The sequence below is a fragment of the Aristolochia californica genome, unplaced genomic scaffold (genome assembly GCF_029961685.1).
Source record: "Aristolochia californica isolate CCGP_79_NKW_82.1479 unplaced genomic scaffold, dmAriCali1.0.hap1 SCAF_2, whole genome shotgun sequence".
NCBI lineage: Eukaryota > Viridiplantae > Streptophyta > Magnoliopsida > Piperales > Aristolochiaceae > Aristolochia > Aristolochia californica.
Genome location: NW_027181881.1, coordinates 43,511,554 through 43,533,579, shown reverse-complemented (window position 1 = coordinate 43,533,579; position 22,026 = coordinate 43,511,554). Strand labels below are relative to the sequence as shown.

Sequence of the window (22,026 nt, the reverse complement as noted above, 5' to 3'; positions counted from 1 at the left end):
GTTATTCTCAAGGCTTCAGAAGCTCACTTTGCCATCACCGGAGTTAACATTATTCTGCACATCGTCTCCTCTTCTTCTTCCCCCCTCTTCATTCTCTCTTCTTGTTCATGTTTTTCACCAATTGCCCCATCTGAAGCCTCCAGTATAAGAAATAAATCATCCCAAATCCCAAATTTTTCATTTTTTCGAGGAGTAAAAGCGAAAATTAAAAAAAGGCAATCACTAGTCTTTAATGTAACCATTATTTCAAAGTTTTTCATCATTTTTTGTTCCAAACAACTTCAAATGCAAATTGCATGACTCGGCAGAACTAACACAAAGAAAGATCCAATTTTGTGAAAACTGCCTACATACTAAAAATAATTAGTCTGGTTCAACCGGATCTGATCTCCATCGTAAGAAAACTATCAAATCCATAGAGGTACTAAACTCAATTGGTCATCGTAGTTCCTAGGTTAGTGCTCGTCTTCGCTTACTTTTAGCCACTCCATATCTGTTCTAATCATTATCCAAAGGGCCGCGTCTTAAGAAAGTGTTTAAGCTTCAATTGAACTCATCTCCAAAATACACAAATCCCGCATCTTTCTGATTGATGAATTGTAAAAACGTAGTTGACACTACTAGATTCGTATGGTCCTTGAGAAAAAACTGTAAGACAACAAAAAAAAAAGGACATGTCCAACTGATTCATCATACATCTACAATAAAAGTTTGAACCATTGTAGGCATTCGAGAGGCTTACAAACCCAAGCCTGTCGTCAGCTTCCGTTTCGGTGGTAGTGTCCTCCCAGAATCCAGAGCAATCTCTCATGAGGGGAGGAGTCAAAATTAAAAGACTGCTATTCCTGCTATGGAAGAGAGAGTAAAAATGCTCCAACCTCACTTCAGTAATATTACCTTCAGGATGGGAGATCGAGAACATCATTTAGAAAGGACCACAATCTCTGATGGATAACTTTTGCTCATGAAAAACAACGGCCTCAAAATCAGGTGAAACTGTACACAACAACAAATCCCACAAAACATACAATGCACGGCCTCATTGGGAGTATATTGCAAATAGCAAATGTGTTGTTGGAAAAATATTATGCTTCAAAAGCAACCGCCCCACGTCGAGTGCTTCAAGGGTTCTGTAGCACATTGTCATCCTGCATCGTAAAAAATAATGTGAGCTGCAGTTACTGGTGCAACAGTATAAAAGATAAAACTTTAAATGAAGAAGGTATCACCAGTGTTTCCAAATATCTTCATATAATGACATAACGAAATAACATAGTCAAAACATTCCCCAAGTCACACCCAGTCTTTCCTCAATTGAGTTGCCCAGTCTATTGACAAATATCATACTCTTGACATTTAAATTGTTGGTCCTGCTCATAAAATCATGTACAGTAGTATATACTCCTCCGTTTAAAGAATTTATATATTATTAGAGTTGGCAAGGTACGATAACTACTAATTTGATTAGGAAATATCACCTCAACTTAAAGTTTAATATATATCACCTCAAAGCTAGAGTTCCAAGACAAATGCCCACATGACTAGGGGTGGGCATTGGGTTGGGTTTATGGGGAGCCCGACCTGACCCAAAAAACCCGGGTTTGGGTTTCTAATTTCACCCTACAGGTTGGAGACGGGGCAGGGGTTGGTTGGGTTTAAGTCAGGTTTAGGGGAACAGGACAGGGACGGGGTTACGAGGATGGTGATTGAGTCGGGGTCAGGTTTGACGATTCGGGGATCAGGTTCGGGTTGGGGTTTTGGTAAACCCAACCCCTACTCGGCCCGTGCCCACCCCTATACATGACCTTAAAAATAAGAAACAAGCTTCTTCACAGTGCATAATCATCATGAGCATGACAGTACCCAGGTGAAGATCTTCAGGTTTTTTTATTTGAACTCCTCTCAAGCTACCAAGCTAGTTGTGGAAATTATGTCAGCAATATTTGCTTCCTTTCCCTTTTAGCTGTCTTAAACTCTCTTTGAGAATCTTTCTATTATTTTCGTTTTTCCTCCCTTTTTCGTAGTTTTGCACTTTCTAATTAACATATGATCAAAATACACAGCAAATATCATGAAGCCAAGTGTTAACTTGGAGGAGAATAAAAATGGCACACCACATGCCCCACACTTAAAATTATTAAAGTTTCTCAGTTTCTTTTTAAACGACAAAAATTGTAATAAAGAGGAAAAACTGACAAAATTTAGGAGAGCAAACAAAAACTGGAAAACCAAAAAAGTACATAAAAAACTAACATCCAAGAGAAAGAATCCCACACAACAATGAACTGCAATGAAACTCTTATACTTGCTAGACCATCAGCCATGGAATTAGTACTATGTGACACAAGAATCCAGCATATCCGACACAAGCCAGATAAATAAGATATCATCATAATATGGAAGAAGTCGCCATGGAGAACTTACATGATGAAAACCACTTAAGTCCACAGAACATCGCTCTCCACAACCAAAGGACCAGATAAGTACTGAAGAAATAATTCAATGGATGGCAAAAGGTTTACAAGTTTACAAAATAGTATCTTGTCCTCCATATATCCATTTAACACTTCAAGATATTATACTAATGCTACAGTAATTATATCACCAGCAAGCTATCTCAACAATAAACCACTGGTGAGTGCAGAGTTTGGCAGAAGTTACTGCCAGCAGCTGGAAAAGTTTACAGCTGAGAAGTATATGCCTCAAACAAGTACCATGTAATCACTTGAGACAATTTAAAGTCATGGAGTACAAAGATACCCTGCTTTGCTAGTTAATATACATACATATATACATACATATATATATATATTTGAAAATGATTTAAGAATAAGAAGAAGAAGAAGAAGAAGAAGAAGAAAGAAGCCTAAACTCAAAAGAGTCATTCACACAAATAGAAAAATTGGCTAGTCAAAGGACTTGTATTGAAGGTACAAGCTATCCTACAGGATCCCATAGTCTTCATGCCCAAGTGATGAGAACTTCAGCAAAATAAACAGAATTAAATTAAAACTTGCAAATAAAACAAAGGCCACATGACAATGCCTAGTACCTGAAAGGATTTGCTAATACATGGTATAGGTTGCAAAGTTTCGGTCGAAGATGGACGCCGACTACTATCAGCACAATTTGGCTGGTCAGCCTGCAAATGCAAAAAGTAAATAAGCCTGAAATCACCCCCTAACCCTTCCTGCATCCTCCATATCAAATAAACAAAACAATGTGTGTAACCTTAGATGGGCAGATGATGATTGTTAAACATCTTCGACAAGTAGTACTAAAGCATATGGAAAGAAGACTAATAGCAAGAAGTTGCCTTGAGAATTGCACCATGAAAAGATCTGGAACTTCCGTCATAATGGTACTTTTTTTTTTTTGAATAAATGGTATGTAATCAAGAGAATATGACCATGCACACTTCTTGTTTCAAGGATAAACTATATTTCTTTCCTGTTAAGAACTCCAATGGTTATTTTAGCAATTCTGGTGAATTTGAAATTTGAAGGCTTCCCATGAAGGCACAAAGAAAATTACAACTACACATAGATTCCATTGAAGACATAAAGACAATTTCAACTACTCAATTGCTCTCCTCATCATGTAAACCATTAGCAAAACAAGAAATACCAGCCAAAAAGTAAGAAGAATGAGAAAAGAAGAAACCCATACCCTATAAGTGTATCCATGATCCTGAGCATCTCGAAAAAGAGAAGAGTAATAAGCTGGATCATAGATAGAACCACCTAAGATGTCATCAGATTGAGAAACCTGTCTATCTATGACATTGGAAGGGGTTTGATGGGGCGGATTCAAGAAACTATTTCTTAAATCAAAATCTGCACCGCGATAGAGTGTATTGTCAATGCATGAAGCCCCTAATCTGTACATCTGGATCCACAACAATGATGACAGCAACCTCACTGAAAACCCTAGGATTTGCATCCAATAAGTGAGTCTCACCGAAAAGATAAAAAGAGGCCCATGGTTCTTAGAAGAAATATTCCTGTAGAATAAAGGATTAAATCAATTTGGCAATTTACATAATATTAAAACATATGAAAAAACTGAAAATAGTCATCAGAGTGAACATAATTGACTATTAAAAAAGAAAAGAAAAACTTGTAAGCAGTTGACCATTAAAATCATAATTAGCACAAGAGTGAAAGTCAGGTAATTAAAAATACTGTAAAATAAATTAAAATGATAAGATAGAGAAATGGTCAAACAAACAATAAAAATGATGTTTTAGAATGGAGGGATTTCTAATGGAAGTCTTGGGTTCCAGTCTCACCGGGGAAAGAGGTCGAAAGTGGGTGTAATAAACATTCCAACAAAAAAAAAAAAAAAGACTGATGTTCTAGAAATTACCTCTTAATTACAAATGTAAATTTCATAGACTAGTCCAATTCAATCCATTAAACTTATTGACTTAAAACTGATTCATAGGTTAATTTCAACGGAGCTACCTGGTGACTGATTTCAATAAGACTGGTTTTGATATAATCTCATTTTGATTTTTACCCAAGAATGAAGTAAGTTCATTTGGAAGCATCAAAATAAGAGGGCCATGCAAGTCACAGTCGGTGAATTCCTTCCCTCGGGATTTCCCTCTTTGCAATTATTACTTCATGCAGCAGAAACTAATGTTGTTGGGAGACTGCCATGGTGATTATATAACTTTGCATGATTTTTTTTTCTTCTGAATGTTCATTAGAAACACAGAGTACACCCCAAACCCTGGTGAGACTTGAAACTCACACAACAACAACCCCATGTGGCCATTGAGACAAAGGTTCAACTGACAAGTTATTCAAATATTATAAATAAACAGTGGCCAATCGCAATGCCAGAATCTTATATTTGGCAAATCTTCTTTGATTCCTGACAGGATGTCATGGTCTTTCTATAATCTATAGGTCTTTACTCTGGTTATAAAAACTTGCAGTCTTTGCCCAAATCCATCAGTAAATCCTATAAGTAAGAAAATGTATTTTAATCATCTTAAAGTACATCTATTACTAGGAAAGTTCATCTCACAATTAGTCTTATTATCGACATTTCATAAAGGTAGCAGTACTTTACTTGCTTGTTTTGCAAAGCGAACAGCAATCCCTTGGGTAGTATACCTGTCTCCTTTTATAGGTAAAAATAGATCAACTGCATGTAAAAAATATTTTCATAAAACTTTTGTTCCAACCACTGGAATAGTTGATTCTACGATAATTTTTTTTAATTATACAATATAATAAGTTTAATAACAACTGAATAGTTATTTCGATGATAATTTTTTAAATTATAAAATATTATAATTTTAATAACAGCCATTGGTTGCAAGGGCTACTAACCACAGAATTTATCAAAAATTTGTACCCTTCCAGTAAGTGACTAAATGAAGTAAAATGCAGCAGAAATGAGACGGATTTAGAACAAGAAGTAATTTAATAAAAAAAGGATGTTGTTTTTGGCTAACATACCATATTTCATGAGAGAATAGGATGAACCACATGACATCAAGCAATATTGCACAAACTAAAAGGACTGCATAGGTACGTCCAAGGCTCTGGCTGCTGCTTTCAATTGCAATGAGGGCAAAGAGTGCCACTACCAAATTGATAAGTAAAACACCATTGAACAGTGCTCCAAGGGATCCAATCAAGGCACAACCAATCTTGAGAAAGAATAACCAAAAAGTCAGACAGGTAAAATACCCAAAGAGGCACATTTCAACAGTAATAAATATAATTATGACTTACTTGGAGATTTACTTAAATGACCAATAAGCAGCATTTCCAGAAAGAAAGTAATCAATTTGAGGAACAAATAAAGGAATGTAATAGAAACAAATATTCTAAGCCATTAAACTGTCATAAATCCATAAAATGTGTGAGAAAATACACAACAAAAATTTAAATTCACCTACGAATAAGAGAAGACGAGAACCTACTCACAAATAGACTGATAGAGGAACCAGGAAATCAAAAGATGGTAGCCAACTGAGCAATTTAAGCAGAAATTCCAGGAAGAAGGTGAAGAAATTTTTTCCCATTTTCTAAATCATATAGAATATTGCAAGAAATGTAATTCTATGCAAAGAAACCCAAAGAGATGCTAAATGATGTCAGAACAATAAAAACAAGAACAGAACAGGTTACAGATCATAGCTTTGACACTTTGAGCTATTTGGGACTATTCACATTAAAACTAATACGAGTACAGTAACTCAATCTTTTGATCCATACTCTAAGAAACACAGTTAAAGCACAAAATAATAACAAAATAGTCGAAACGGTACTTAAAGTCTAAAACTCTATCATACATACCAGAAATTATAAAATGCATAGCATCGAGAAAAAATAATCCAGAGGGACTAAATAAACAAAACTTCCAGCATTTTCCATGCCTATTTATGCAATGAAGGAAAAAAAAAACAAAAGACATAAGAGTGCAAAACCAAGCTATAATCAGAAAGATTACAAGATGCAGGTTGAGTAGAAAAACCACAACCAACAAAATCACATCCTAGGGTATCCACGGTCAACCTTCGCAGAAGGAAAACAATGCAACGTTTCCGATCATGGTCAACATTATTCCCATGTAAGTACATACGTACACTACAGAATGAAAAAGGAAAATTATAAAGAAGTCAAAGATCTGAATGAAAATTAGAAAGAAAACCAAAGAGACGTGAAAGCTGAGAAGAAGTAACCAAATTCATCCACGAAATACTGAGACCATTGTAACGGACAAGGAAACAGAGAAAAACCCTAAAGTCGGTTGAGACATCTATTGATTTACCTGTATGTAGATGAGAAAAATCGCAACGGCCTGAATCCTGTCGTAATCTCGAAGCGAAGATCTAATTTGCGCCCGTAGCGATGGACAACATTGCATCATAAACCGAATTTTCTATGTCCTTTTTCGCTAGCTCCCTGTCAAACAGATAATTGGAATATGAGTACCAAACAAAGCAAGCTCCCTCTTCGCAAATTGCATAGAATCTTGAAACAAGGAGATCAGGAGTTCGTCCCGGAAGATTTCCGAAGTGAGCAAGAAAAAACAGAGAAAAGAGAAAATAGAAAATAGAATCTCGCTTTTCCTATAGTTATCATATTGTCTTGGATTTTGTCAGAGGCGTTTTTTTACGTTTTCTTCGTTTAAATTTTTTTTTTTTTTTTTTTTTTTTGCCTTTAACTGTTGAACAAAATGAGGGAAGAGTGGCGCGGGAGAAAAGGCTTGGTACGCAACGGCCCATCACTTTCTTAACGTCAGCGTTGGTGCGCGCAATTGCAGCGAATGTGTCTGTGAAGTACCTGCATGGTCATAGATTCCGACCTTTTAACGAGTGTTACCGGGTACACACCGAATTAGCCGGTTGAAGATGAAAGATCCTAATGTATCAGATCAAGTCAGTAATTCGCTTGGGTGGGAAGCATGTGAGATTGATCTTTTGCATTGACAGTTCTTATTTACACATACCTCCTTGTTGGAAACTTCCATTACAGTAGAAGAAAGTACATCTTTAGGGGGAAATGAGTCATTAGAAAAATGTGCCTCAATAGAAGAAATTACTCCAAACTGAAGTGTTGGAATGAATGATGTTGGAAATATTTGGCTTTTGCCTGGAGTGGTAGCTAATGTTGGAGAGTAGTTCGTGCTCTCAGCCAAATTTCATATACATCCTTGTAGTTGAAAACCAAAAACAAAATTTGTCGCACCCATGGAATGTTTCCTAGTGCGAGGACAAGCGCACGAAATTAAGTGTCTGTTCACGAATCTTAGTTTCCGTGACGCAAATTAGAGTCAAATTCAGATAGGTACAGAGCCTTGGAAACTCGTATCAGACGGAGTCTGCGGCCAAACAGTCAAGTACTACTATGATTGTGTAGCTGAACGATTTTCGCATACATATCTCTCTCAGAGTAACTAAATACAAAATTTTCCAAAGAAATGCACCAATGTTGTGTGTAAACATAGGGAAATCAGCTTTTTAATAACTGAATGAATTTGAATAAAAATCCCATATTTTCAGCTTACATAGTTCAGCCATCTAAAGCATTTTAGAGGCCAAGATTCACCCAAATACCTTCCTCGGAAGATCTTTTCCTGGAGTTCAATTAAAAGGAAAAAGTGGGATTCGGCACTCGTACATGCCTGGAATAATTACTCCACCCCCTCCCTGGTCACCCAATTGTCCAAACACTGAACTGATAAGAGTATAATCCAAGTCCTAAGCTGACCCCTTCACGCTAAGTATAAACTCTTTTTCGTGAAACAAAACAAATCATTTCACTCTTGACTAAGATTATTAACGAAAAACAGATAAACTTCCCTAATTCGTTCAGCTTTCCTGGGCACGGATAGATAAAAAAACCCTAAATTCACATTTTGAAATCAGGATTAGCCCAAGGACTTTTTCCTAGCATTGTCAAGCTCTGACCTGGATCAATACAGGTCAAGGTTGAAGCCAGGCAGTATCCAATTCACCATTACAATATCCATGCTGATCAAAGTTGTTTCTGGTCACTACACGATCAGACTCCTTGTGCTTGCCATGACACTATATATTCATTTAAACTAAAAACTATCTTTCAAACTGTTTTTCATTACAATCTGGGTTGTCAGCGTTTTGAAATGGATATTTGTTGGAACAAGTTACACAGCTGAGACTTTCATTGCTCCGTCTTTCCATTGTCATTCTGTAAAACAAAAGGACGCATGTATAAACTTAAAACACATGAGATTAAAACCAAGCATATCGCCAAGTGTTCTAAAAGTTAAAAAAATAAAAAGCATCAAATATTTAAACCCAAAAAGTGTTTGACTATAATGGATGTTTAAGCATGCATCTCTGAGTTCTTAGTGGAAACTAAAGCATGAGATAACTATAACAAAATAAACTTGCAATTCTTACTTCGAACTTAACATCACTTGGCGTAGAGAATGTCATAGTGTCCTGGACGATAAAGCAAACTGATCAAGGGCTTCACAGTGCTTGAAACAGTCTTTTCAGGATCACCAATGTAGGATGGGATGAAGTCATGATGATTCACATTTACATTTCCATTATCACATGAACTCCGGTCAAGGTAAACCACACGGATTGGCACCCCTAGTGCATCAGTCAAAGCAATGATATGCACATGATCACTCTCTTCACCCATGGGCTCTACCGATGTTTTACAGAACTGTGAATCAAAAGAATTCCAATCAATAACCGATTGTCAATGTAAAGAGGAGATAGTGCAGCATACACACCTGATCAACTGTTCCATTGCTCAATCCTAAAATGAATGGTTCAAAAAACTCAGCACGTTTTCGTATTTCACCAGAGGTGACAAATCTGAAGAACATGACAACTGCACAAAAAGTTCAATCAATTACAGCATAAAGAAAGAAGAGACAGATAGCATTAATTTCTTTAACATGGCAAGTCTGACCCTCACCATAGTCAGAGACTGATCTATCACGGCTCCTAATCAGCAGCACTTCATCACTGGACAACAAAGAAGAACTTTTTCTTGGCTCAATTTGATACAAACTCGTGTCTTCAATTTTTTATTTGGTATTAACTTTGCGAAATTCTATCATCAAATTTGGTTGATGGATTTTTTGCAGACAATCCATACGGCACAAAAATCACGTGAGCAAGTATCGAACCTTATGGAGTCTTCATGTCCTTGAATGACACTGTCCAGTTGCTCAAGAAATATCTGTACATTTACCCAAAGGGAATTAGAAGAAAAAGAACATTTATGTAAATTTGAATGGTTATAATCCTTTAGCACATAAAGAAAGAAGCAAAAGAAAACAAGTCAATTAGAACATTAACAGTTACCCTTTCATAAGGTAAAAACTGCAACTCAAAACAAATGAATTTGTAAGAGTTTCAAAGGTAAAATTAATTTCTTTAAAGGCAAGTAAATTTTTACATCCAAGAACAGGTGCCAGCAAAGGTTAACATGCAAGTTTTACTTAGCAACTTTACTCAACTCACCAGGAAGAAATCCTCAAAAGTAAAATCAGCATATCCCAGGCTCTGAAGCGTTTTCTTACACTGTTCAACGCATGCTCGAACACGTGCAACCTCTGCTCCATCTTGTGATTCCAGAATGTGCTCCTAATTCCGGAATCTCAGTCTTTTATTAGCTACATAGTATACCACTGTATTCACATCCCCCCAATTTGTATGTGGAGGGTAGAAAGAAGCAAAAATTATAGAAAGCAGAAGAGTGCAAGAGGGTTAGACAAAGGAAAGTACCAGGTATGCAAACATGAAGGATCGAAAGAAGCAATTCCCATCCCCCCGTGTTCTCCTAATGGCAGCATAGCTTTCCTCAAGAATCTGCATATTGAAAGCTAGGGTAAAAAACCTGAATTCAGGATCGTATTCCCAATAAAGTAGCTCCAATAATGTTCACATTCTCAAACACACTAAAACCAGGTTAGCAACCAAGTCACTCATAAGTACAGAGATCTTCCCATGGTTCAATTCTGATATAGACAATTTTTCCAATTACAAATTGCCAATTAATAGGCAAGCCAATGGCAAATACATGGTATTGCTAATATTAAGAATAAAAACCCAAAGAGTGCAACAAACCTTAATCTTTTCCAGCAAAATAGGGCTGCCCAAGTGGTACTCAGCAGCTAATGCAGACAAAGGTTCCTGTAGTGTTAAAGGTGTTGGAGCAGAAATATCAGTGTTTCTACTGCATGTAACAAGTCTCTCATTCAACCGGCAGAAGCCAATTTGCAACAGAAAAAACACAATGATGCACAAGAAGAAGCGTGATAATGATCATCATTTATAATCTCATCATCACGTAAGTCGGATTTCTCCCTGTGGATTTAAAAGGTTCAGTACAAGCTAAGGATGGACCAAGCACATTACAGATAGAAATTTAGGAAAAGTAGTCCTATATAGGTGGAGAAGGCTTTGATGATGATGATAAAGAGAGATTTAAAATGTCAGATATCACATAACATAATAATCAAGAACAATAAATAACAAGTCCAACCAATCTGCACTGGCCTATTAAAAAACTCCACAGAATGGTAACAGTCACCTGCCACTGCTAAAGTTAAAGTCATACTAAAATTATATCGTATATGTATAACTCATGCCAAACACATCCAGACCATAATAAGGCTTCATTAAGTGTCTAACCAATATTTAATCTGTCTCAGCCACTTGGCTTTACTGGACTTGTATCAACCACCCTTGGTAAAATGAGAGTTTCTAAACTGTTGTAAGTCTTTATGTAAAAGAGTCTTATATTATTGAATTAGCTTTAGCATTCAAGATCTCCACATCAAAGAAATAGTGGCAACTTCTTTGTTTTGCATGGTTTAGTTTGAGCAAAAACTAATGCATCGCATCTGCACCAAACCCACAAAACACAATACTTTTACAGCATAGATGCCAAAAGTGCTTCACTAAAATGTGGCCTCAGGATTAAGAATTTGAAGTATCTTGAGAAATGGAAAAGGCTAAACATTGCATAGAGCACAACATTTTTTGTTCTCTTTCTTTGTTCATCTTTTTATCATTTATTTGTTTCTCTCTCGAGACCAATAGAAAAATCTTATGCTGATGTGAGAAATTACATAAGCAGAAAAGAACCAAAAACTGGATTCTGAAAGCTACAAAAGGGACAAACAGCAAACTGGATGAGAGGCAATACCTGGTGCTTCCTTTTCATTCATTCTACATCTACATTAAACAACTTAATCCCCAGACTGAGGCTACAAATAATTGGGATTCGTGACCTCACATTTCCCATGAATGAGACACCTCTGGCAGTTTGTTTAAGTTTACGAGATTACCCTTCTCATTTTAGTAGAACAGATTTCCGCACGACCTAATTGCACTTTGGGGGCAAAAATTGTCATGGGAACCCATATATAGAAAGGAAGAAACTATCTAGAAATTTTTTGCTTAAAACACATACTAGCCAAAAGATTGTACAAAACAATATAATAGGCATCAAGTCACCATAATGATGGCAAAAACATTTCATGAGTCTAATAAAATCTTGTTTCAACTAAAAAATCATGTTCATGAGAAAATGCTTCATATAAAGTTTACTGTTAAAGAAAACATAAACATTTTCATCAGAAGTACAAGGTTTTTATGAACTTGAAAATCTATCAGCCAAATTGCTAGAAACCTCTGATAAAGTATCATTAATTACAGACATGTCAAAGGAAGATGGCCTGATTTATACTTCGGTTGATCGATACAAAGTTTCAACAATTAAACATTGTATCATAACTCCAATAGAGACCATCATACTTTCTACTTAATTGTTGAAAAATATGTTAGACATGTCAAATGCCAAAACTTATATTCTAGCTTCTGATGAGGCGATTTCACTGTAACAGTCGTCAAAATACACATACACTCTTTTGGCTGAGTTTTTATTTTACCCACATTGAACCTACTCTCCATTTTTGTCACTACAAGCACCAATATATAACCTTTTCACAGTTAACATGGTCAGAGTAGTGAAATCAGGAAAACAATAATCCAATGTAGCAGCAATGTTTAAACCTTTTAATACTCATTAACGCGAACTCCCTGTAGTAATCTGCAATGTTCACCAAGGAATATACACCAGAAATGTGTTATTGGCAAAAGGCAATTTCAAGTTTAACCAATATCAGAGAATCTTGAAGATTCTCAGCTTTCGGCAAGAAACCAGAATCATAATAGCAGTTAAATAGGATTTTATCTTTTTTATTTGAAGGCACTAAATAGGATGTATCTTGGTAAGAGTAGAATGAGACATCATATTTCAGAACCTCGGAACAAAGACTACAGGCCACAAAATGAAGCATAAAATGGATAAAGACTCCTTAAGGTTCTCGCCCTCTAAACTGCCACAAAATGTTTTGCTTCCTCTCGAACTAGATTACAACCAATATGTTTCAGAGCCTTTTTGAAACAAGCGTGCTCACCAATTACATTATGTAAATATCTCAGGAGTTCTACAGCATCAAGAACTGCAGAAAAGAAAACTGCGAAGTTCGAATGCTCAACAGTAGATCAACATTAAAAACAAGGTTTGCAGCAATCCAAACTAAAATTCAGGAACACTGCTGAGTGTATGAAACGCCAGTCAAAGAGGGGCCATGTCAGTTGACATCCAGCGGAAAACTCCAGTCAAACACTGAGCAGGGGAAACAAAAAGTTGACAAATAATCAAAATAGGTGAAAACTTCAATCAACTGTTTGCCCTATCAAATGGAGATGCAATCACGAGGACTTAGGGTTAATAAAAGGGAGAAATTAAGAAAGGGGGAGAAAAGGAAAGAAGAGGATGAGTGATAAAATAGGGTAACAGAAACATTACAAAAGAGTAATCTTGCCTTATCGCCAACAAACGGCATTTTCTCAGCCTCTTCCGCTTTGATAGCGGTCTGCTGTTGCATGATATCATCGTCTCTGAATCTCGCCCAATCCTCTACGACAGCGCTGGAAGAAACGGCATCAATAACCTCCGGAGAGGAGTGCATCTCTTCCTCCGACTGCATCCTTCCGTCCTGTCTTTCGCTCTGTTTTCTTTCTTCTCTCCCTTTGTCGAGGTCGAGTCTTTCATGCCCGCGACAGTGGCAGGCCGAACTCCGTGTTAGTCGGACGTTTTCCGCCGGGGCCGAAGGACCGTTACATCAACCCGGATATCAGAAGATCATAGCCTCCCACTTGCAAGATCTACTTCAATAATCATTACTCAACAGTCCTTGATTTCTTTGTATTGGCCAACGCCACCAAACTGAATATAAATATCACAATTAATCTCTTTTCTACTTTACTCGAGTAACGGATTGGGGTAATAAAACAATGACAAGAAAAGTGAAAAAAAAAAAAAAAAGTAAAAAAATTCCACTTGCCCGGGGTAATGTTATTTGACGAGGGAAACGCAAGGTCAAAAATATTCGAGCAAAAAAAAAAAGTCAAGCTGAGAAGAGACCCCCAGCAAGAGCAAACAAAGCAGAAGGAATGCAGATTTCATCGGAATCTTAATAAGCTCAGTTTTCCGGAAAGTATATACCAACTAGTCGGAGAGTCAATTTCTGGCTTCGTTTCAAAGTGCAGGTTATTGAACGGGGAAGAAGATCAAACTACTCCTGCACCAAATATGAGGAAATATTTGTGTTCTTGTAGATACTACTCCGGCACCAACTGACCTAAATTTTGAAAAGATTTTTGTGAACTTTTAGCACTACTCGACATGTTAGCGACACTCTTGTGTCAGTTCGTTGGATGGTATGCTGCTCTTCAACGCCTTTGGTTTGTATCGCTTCCCCTGAGTTCAACGTGGCATCAAGTTCCTCCTGCTTCAGAGCTTCTGACACTTTCGACCTGAATAAGAAACAGAAAAGCAAATCGATTATTGAACAAGGCATGATTGATTACTATTCTTTTTTTTTTTCTTTTCAATTAGGGATCAACGAATAGGGTTGTTTCCAAAAGGAAGGAAAAGAAGAAATTCACTGACTTATAAGAAATATGATTTAGAACCGACAGACAAGAATTTGTCTGAGCCATTGTCAACTCGGATGAATTCATTTGTTTAAAAATCATTGATAAGAAAACAGAAATCCTTCTAAGTTCTACCCCTGAAGAGTGATTAAGAATCACGAGGTTCACTTTGCCACATATTGATCCTCAATCACTCGATGAAGTTTGGTAAATTCCTGACCTGAATGATGATTCTAATGTAAATGAATGAATCAGAACGCAATGGGATATGAACAGGATCTCACCTTATCTGAAAACCATTGTAGTAAGTTTCATCAACCAGAGAGAAATTTCTGAGCTAAATAGGAAAAAAAACGCAATCAGAACACCAAATAGAACCTAAATAAGCTGCATCTTTAAATATCAATAAGCTGTGTGGCATCCATAACACAAGGAGAAAGGGTTATGAATAGTAAACTCACATAACTTTAGTAAACCCAAATTAAATCTGGTACCGATGCGTACTTTTTGTCGATCTGCTTCACTAATCAGACAAAAATATAATTAAATAATTAAATAATACCTTTGTTATGCCTGAGACGTTTATTCATTGTCTTCAGAAATTTTTTGTCTCTTATAGTGCATTGATACTGACGATCGCTTCCCAAGATAAAATAGACCTTTCTACCTTCTTAGATGTGTACAGTACTAAGCAGACGCAAATTTTGATCAAACAAAAAATATTCCCTTATTTTCTTTCAAGAACACTGAAACTTTTCTCAGGAATATAAGAACAGTTTCTTCTTTTCAAAACGTTTTTAAGAGTTTATCAAAGTTTTTTTTAGTTTATTATATTTTATTTCCAATGATTTCGAAAAAGATTTAGACTTCTAAAATAGGGAAATCCAAAAATTCACTGAACAAAACACTAAAACCCGAAGCATTTGATGGGAAAATTTTGAGTAGGTGGAAGAAATGAATAGAATATTGATTAATAACTCTAGAGTCGTTCTATGTAGTTGTGAGTACTCTAACGACCAGTAGCCAAGAGGACCATGAACCAACAAGATTGGTTGTTAAGAACAAATACGAGAAAAGATGATTATTTGTGTCGTGCTTTGATCCTTAGTGCACCAAGCAATAGTTTATATCACATGTAAAAGTGTGAAAAGTTTGTGGAAGACTTTAGAGTCAAAGCATGTGCAAGAAATTAAGTCTAAACATAAGTTTTTCATAGGAGATATAATATTTTTAACATAAGTCTAAACATAACTACTATCTTTTTAACTTACATTAGATGATATAATATTTACATTTGAAAATGGATTAAAACAATCATTAATAAGCAAACGTCTCCTCAGGCGAATACGTGGGAGTCTACCATCCCTCTCAGTCTCCTCGTGTAGAGAGTGAAGAAACACAGGACAAAGGTTCCGTGTGCTAACACGGATTTGAACGTTCCATAATTGAAGAGTTCATTTAGTAAAATCTGGATCTTCTTCGCTTGAAATGCCTCACATCGTTCAAATTGAGTCTTTCTCAGCTGGTCAGAACCGCCCACCTTTGCAGTTTTCTCCACTCGAAAGTGCAAATATTATCTCCTTCCATCTCAAAAGCTGTATCAAACACAAAAGATCCTCAAGAAGTCGCCCGGCTTCATTCAATAATCATTACTTTAGGTCTCCAAGAATCTGTTTTTTTCTCCGGTAAGCTCATAAAGAAATACGGAGAGCTTGGAAACACCACTGCCTTTCGCTCTGTTTTCAATCAGGCGTGGGACTTGAATAACGTGTTCCTATGGAATTCAGTCATAAGAGCATATGCTCAGAATGGGAGATTCCAAGAAGCGCTATTTTTCTATTCGGAGATGCGAAAGCTGAAATTATGCCCAGACAGATTTACCTTCCCTTCAGTTATAAATGCATGTGCTGGCTTACTTGACGTTGAAATGGGTAGGACTGTTCATGACCATGTAGTAGAAATGGGCTTCGGATCGGATTTGTACATTGGGAATGCTTTAATAGATATGTATGCAAGATTGGGTTGCTTGGATCGTGCTCGTAATGTGTTTGATTCAATTCCTAAAAGAGACGTGGTTTCGTGGAACTCTGTGATATCTGGCTTCTCTGCAAATGAAGAGCCAGAGAAGGCTTTAGAATTCTATTTCCGAATGAAAGTAGAGGGACCAGTTCCCGATTCTTTTACAGTTGGCAGTATTTTCCTTGCTTGTGGAAATTTGGTAGCTATTGGAGAAGGTGAAATAACTCATGGGCTTGCCATCAAGATTGGGGTAGAAGATTATACAACCGTGGCTAATGGTCTTATTGCCATGTACTGTAAATTTTACTATTTAACTGATGCTAAACGACTTTTTGATAGGATGATTCATAGAGATAATGTCTCTTGGAATTCTATGATTTATGGCTTCACTCACTCTGGTGACTGCGAAGAGGCCATCAAACTGTTTCAAGCAATGATCATACAATCTAAGCCGGACCTTTTGACAATTACAGCTATTCTTCGTGCCTGTGGTCAGATGAGGGACTTTAAACAGGGAAGGTTGGTTCACGAATATATGATACGAAATGGGTATGAAATAGACACAACTGCCAGTAATATTCTAATAACGATGTATGCCATGTGTGGCAATTTAGAGGCATCAAAAGAAGTTTTCAAAAACATGCATTGTAAAGATTCTGTTTCATGGAATTCTTTAATCAGTGGGTATGTTCACCAAGGTTCTTTCAATGACGCTATAGAGTCTTTTGAGATGATGATATGGTCAGACATAAGACCTGACTCTGTTACTTATGTTACCCTTTTGGCAATGTGTACTGACTTAGGAGATTTCATTTTTGGAAAAGAGCTTCATACTAATGTGATCAAAATGGGTGTGGATACAAGTGTACTTGTTGGTAATGCTCTTATCTCAATGTACATGATATGTGGGTGCGAAGAGGCTGCATTTGAGGAATTTGAGACGATGACATCTAGAGACGTAGTGACTTGGAATGCCATGATTGCAGGTTCTGTCCGCGCAGGTAACTGTAGTTTAGGATTAAAAATGTTTAGTCAAATGAAAGATGAAGGTATCTTACCTGACATGGCTACCTTGTTAGGAGCATTGCCTGCTTGCTCAGTTTTAGCAGCAAAAAGGTTAGGGAAAGAGATCCATGGTTATATTCTCAAACATGCTTGGGAGCATGAAGTCCCTGTAGGAAACTCCCTTATTGATATGTATTCAAGATGTGGCAATTTGGCAAGTTCTGTCCACGTTTTTTATCAGATGAAGGAGAAAGATGTAGTATCATGGACTTCTTTAATTTCTGTTTATGGTATGTGTGGTCATGGCAGAAAAGCACTAGAACTTTTTGCAGAGATGGAGGAAGCAGGTATTAAACCAGATCATGTAGCATTTATAGCGGTTCTTTTTGCTTGTAGTCATGCAGGTTTGGTCAAAGAAGGTCTGACATTCTTTGATAGAATGAAGAAAGATTATAAAATTTTGCCAGTGATGGAACATTATGCATGCATTGTTGATCTCCTTTCTCGATCTGGGCATTTAGAAGAAGCAGAGAATTTTATCAAGAAAATGCCCTTCAAACCTGATGCCCCTATATGGGGTTCCCTTCTTAGTGGCTGCCGATTGAAAGGTGAAAATGAGATAGCTGAACGGGTGTCCAAACAAATAGCTTGGCTGGATTCCAATGACACAGGATACTACATCCTGATTTCAAATTTAAAGGCGGCTATGGGCAAGTGGGATCAAGTGACGGAGATCCGAAAATCCATGAAAGCTCAAGGTCTGAGAAAAGTTCGAGGGTATAGCTGGATCTAGATTAGTAACAAGCTGTATGTATTTGGCACTGGGGACCATTTGGTGGGACAATCTTCACAGCTTTACCACTTACTACAAAACCTAGCTGAACTAATGGCAAAGGAAGGATACATCGCCGATAGAAGATTTGTTCTCCATGATGTGGAGGAAGATGACAAGATTCATATGCTTTGTGGGCACAGTGAGAGGCTTGCAATAGCTTTTGGGTTGTTGAATACAAAGGCAGGGACTCCATTAAAGGTAATGAAGAACCTTCGAGTTTGTGGGGATTTTAGTCAGAGATGCTAATCATTTCATCTGTTTAAGAATGGGTCATGTAGTTGTAGAGATTATTGGTGATAATTAGTCTTTGAGGAAATTCAGATAGATGCATCGAAGAGTGGATTATCTGAACCGTACTGGAGATATATGAAGTTTCTTTAGCTACTATCCAAGTGGCAAGTGAAAAGCTGGGAAGCTAGGTGTTTTAGGAGGGGTTGCTGGAAACTCTCGTGGTTGTAGATTCATGATTGGTGTATCTTTAAATGAAGTGAAGGAAACACACTCTTAAAGGTGAAGAGAACACAAACAATTCAGTCTGCATTTCCATGCATGGTGACCAGCCACAATATGGAAGTTTGCTGAGACACTTGTTTGCTCTCTTCCTCGATTGAGGACAGCATTAACATTTGAAAGCTTTTGCACATTGGCAAGGGGTATCAGCGAGGCACACCTGAAGACGAGAGATCCCACAGAAGCCTTAATATCACTGGACAGAGGTAGTGTTCTGAATCTATGTGCTTCAATCAGTTAGATTCTGGTGGACTAAACTCTGACACTAAAAGATGCACCTCCTTGTGCCATTTCATGCTTTTTTTCATGACTTTCAAGATTTTGCACACTAGGGTGCGTGTGGATTAATTTTAATTTTTGTTGTTGTTCAAACTACAATCATGAGTAATTCTCTCTCTTAAAGCTGCAATTCAAAACTTTAAAGAGATTAGTATCTATAATATATCTAAATTCTCATCTGGTTTTGATGTCATAGATTTAGTCTATTCAGCCTAACAAAAAGGATTCGATTTGGAGTCAAATTATGCAAACCTGCTTTATTCTTTAATTTACAAAAGTTTCGATATGCGTATTCTTATAAGAAAAAGCTATCATATGTATACACACAAAAAACTATGAAGCTTAAGCAAGCCTTGCGCACTTCCCGGCCTTGCTGAATCTTCCAATGGTCTAATGTTTCTTTGAAGACTCCTATTTATTATATACTTCCTGAACGTCAGACCCAATTCTCCACTTTCAGAATTAAGATTCGAATTACTGATCTTGTCATTCAAGTGTAAGATGTTACCTCTATTGCATTTCACCTTAGGTAACTGTGAACTGTAATGCTTGTGTTGTTGATTTGTCTTATTCATTCTACTGACGAGGATTTTATCTGAAACTTTGATGGCGGAAGTCCCAAAGAAGAGAGGGCAGGATTGATCCATTTGGTCCTCCTTTTCGTGCCGTATGTGGAAAATCTTCATCTCCCTTCATCGATTTTGGTACTTGCGCTTCGTGAGCCTATGCAGTCATCACTATTACTTTTGCTAGAGAAGCAGAGGCAGTACTGTCGCTGTTTCTGTCACCTCTGCAGCCTATGAAATTCTTGTTGAGCCAACTTGCGGACAGAAAAGACAAACCGAAAGAAAGAAAAAAATTCCCCTTCGAGGCTGTGACCCTGTGCTCTGCCTGCCATTCTGAAAGTGAAATCAACGAGTTCCCCAATCTCCGGTAAATTATCAATCCGTCTAATCAGTGTCAGTAAATGATGTTGGCGGACGGACTACCACTCTCCACCATCCTCTGTGTACGACAATTATTAAAGAAGATGGCCTTTTAAGCTGAATTATCAAATCGTGTTGATGAGGCAGGGCAACGCTAGCTTCTCTCCAAATTTTGGTTGAAGCAATTGAATCATTTTGATTAATGTTGCAAATAAGCTGTCGGCAAAGATTGTTGACTCGCAGAAAGCTGACGGCCTTCATTGTCGATGAATAGGAGAGGAGTTTACGTGCCGGAGCGACTAGCCAGTGACACTTCGCTGGTCACTGAATCAACAGCAGGTTGCCCTTGTCCGACATGCATGCTATTCCTGATTCCCTCTCTGATCACTACCTATAAAAATAAGAACAGAGGGCCAGATTGAGGAAGAGCGAGCGGCCATGGCGGGAGGCGTGAAGCTCATTGGTGCATGGACGAGTTCCTACACTCACCGAGTCCAACTCGCTCTGAAGCTCAAGGGCGTTGAGTTCGAGTACATGGAAGAAGACCTGCGCAACAAGAGCCCTTTGCTGCTACTCCATAACCCGGTTTATAAGAAGGTTCCTGTCCTCCTCCATGGCGAAGATGCGGTGGCTGAGTCGACCGTGATACTCGAGTACATTGATGAGACCTGGAAGCAGGATCCTATCATGACCGCTAATCCATACGAGAGGGCCAAGGTGCGCTTCTGGTCCCATTTTGCTGATGACAAGGTCAGTCTCCGCCCCCCTCAGAGTAAAACCTTGGTCCCTATGTTTATTTGATTACTTATCTGAAATGCATGAAAAACGGTGGGTGATGCAGCTGGGTCCCGCCGTCGGGGAAGTCTTCCGGCTGAGGGGCGAAGAACAGAAATCGGCCCTCGATCAAGTAAACCACAACCTGAAGATGCTGGAAGAGGAGCTTGCGCAGGGATTCTTCAAAGGAAGGAAGTTTTTCGGCGGGGAGAAGATCGGGTTTCTGGATATCGTGATAGGCTGCGGTTCGTCTTGGCTCTGGGTGTTCGAAGAGGTGGTCGGGGTCAAGCTCGTCGACGCTGAAGCTTTTCCGCGCTTCTTTTCATGGCTTCGAGATTTCGAAGAACAACCAGAAGTGAAGGAGACCATTCCCCCGGCTGATAAACTGCTCGAGTATGCCAAAGGGCTTCATCAGATGATTTCGGTGGCTACGGTTGAAGAGATCACCACGTCCAAGAGGGTGTAGTGCTGATTAGCAATCAAAGCTTCTTTTCCTGTTTCTCTGATCCTTGTTGAACTAATTCAGTGTGCTGATGTTTGTGTTTACATTGAGTTGCATCTTTCGTTGTGTTCTTGATCTTGTCTAGGGATTAAGATGCCGACGTCAAATTACAGCTCTTAAAAACGAAAGTCTTCTTAAAAGAAAAGGAAATCAGGTAGGAGAGAAGGGCTGAGCTATATTGCTGCAAATGGACGTAGATAACACGAATAAAATATTTTGTAAAAAATAAAAAACAGTAACAGAGAAGGAAACAAAAAAACGCAAAAAGATTTGAATAATAATATCTTCCCTTCAGCCCATGTTATTCTCTCTTTAAGACGAATTAAAAACAGAGAAAAATAAGGTCTATTTGCCGGCAATGAATAATAATTTTTACCAATCCAGAGGCCCTTCATTCGTCTCATTTTTCGACTACAGCAGACTGCAATGGCCAGAAAACCTGGTGAATGAGGGCACCCGGATTCTTTGCTCCCAGTCCAGCCAGAGAGATATCGGGAATTCATCAAAATAGGGTAGATTTCTACTTTACTGAATTCTGTCGAAAAATGCAACTACCCTGTTCAGTGTTCTCTTCCTCCGCGGTGAAAATAAAAGAGCAAATGCATGTTTATGAGACTTGCTAGTTGTTGTTTCCCTCGTTCTACTGGCTCTGGACTAAATTAGAGCAAACAGAACATCCTTGGTTGGGGCA

General features: G+C 37.8%; 4 protein-coding genes across 6 annotated transcripts; 2 read left to right on the top strand and 2 right to left on the bottom strand.

The window, feature by feature from the left end:
- Positions 1–545: 545 nt before the first annotated feature.
- LOC137956116 (uncharacterized) lies at positions 546–7,269 on the bottom strand. The gene is made up of 5 exons (XM_068803459.1): positions 6,796–7,269; positions 5,475–5,668; positions 3,670–4,003; positions 3,053–3,142; positions 546–1,148 (listed from the first exon to the last, which is right to left on the bottom strand). Exons 1-5 carry the CDS (start codon positions 6,892–6,894, stop codon positions 1,122–1,124), a joined length of 744 nt encoding a protein of 247 aa, XP_068659560.1. The 5' UTR covers positions 6,895–7,269; the 3' UTR covers positions 546–1,121.
- Positions 7,270–8,360: 1,091 nt separating this feature from the next.
- LOC137955860 (OVARIAN TUMOR DOMAIN-containing deubiquitinating enzyme 1) lies at positions 8,361–13,705 on the bottom strand. Its single transcript, XM_068803038.1, has 9 exons — positions 13,372–13,705; positions 10,601–10,666; positions 10,259–10,342; positions 9,995–10,117; positions 9,658–9,710; positions 9,444–9,493; positions 9,256–9,356; positions 8,912–9,185; positions 8,361–8,696 (listed from the first exon to the last, which is right to left on the bottom strand). The coding sequence occupies exons 1-8, from the start codon at positions 13,534–13,536 to the stop codon at positions 8,925–8,927; spliced, it is 903 nt and encodes a 300-aa protein (XP_068659139.1). The 5' UTR covers positions 13,537–13,705; the 3' UTR covers positions 8,361–8,696; positions 8,912–8,924.
- A 2,245-nt stretch (positions 13,706–15,950) lies between these two features.
- Positions 15,951–19,828, top strand: LOC137955114 (pentatricopeptide repeat-containing protein At3g03580; the record flags this gene model as incomplete). Its single annotated transcript, XM_068801984.1, is given in 2 exon segments — positions 15,951–19,060; positions 19,750–19,828. A coding segment is annotated over 1 exon segment (2,640 nt), but the record flags the coding sequence as incomplete, so codon positions are not given.
- A 90-nt stretch (positions 19,829–19,918) lies between these two features.
- On the top strand, positions 19,919–21,379 carry LOC137957260 (probable glutathione S-transferase). 3 transcript variants are annotated; one of them, XM_068805013.1, is made up of 3 exons: positions 19,921–20,066; positions 20,334–20,809; positions 20,901–21,379. In XM_068805013.1, the coding sequence occupies exons 2-3, from the start codon at positions 20,498–20,500 to the stop codon at positions 21,297–21,299; spliced, it is 711 nt and encodes a 236-aa protein (XP_068661114.1). In that variant the 5' UTR covers positions 19,921–20,066; positions 20,334–20,497; the 3' UTR covers positions 21,300–21,379. The 3 variants fall into 3 exon arrangements, with proteins under 3 accessions (XP_068661115.1, XP_068661114.1, XP_068661113.1); XM_068805014.1 differs by having other exon boundaries at positions 19,919–20,776; XM_068805012.1 differs by having other exon boundaries at positions 19,921–20,809.
- Positions 21,380–22,026: the final 647 nt, after the last annotated feature.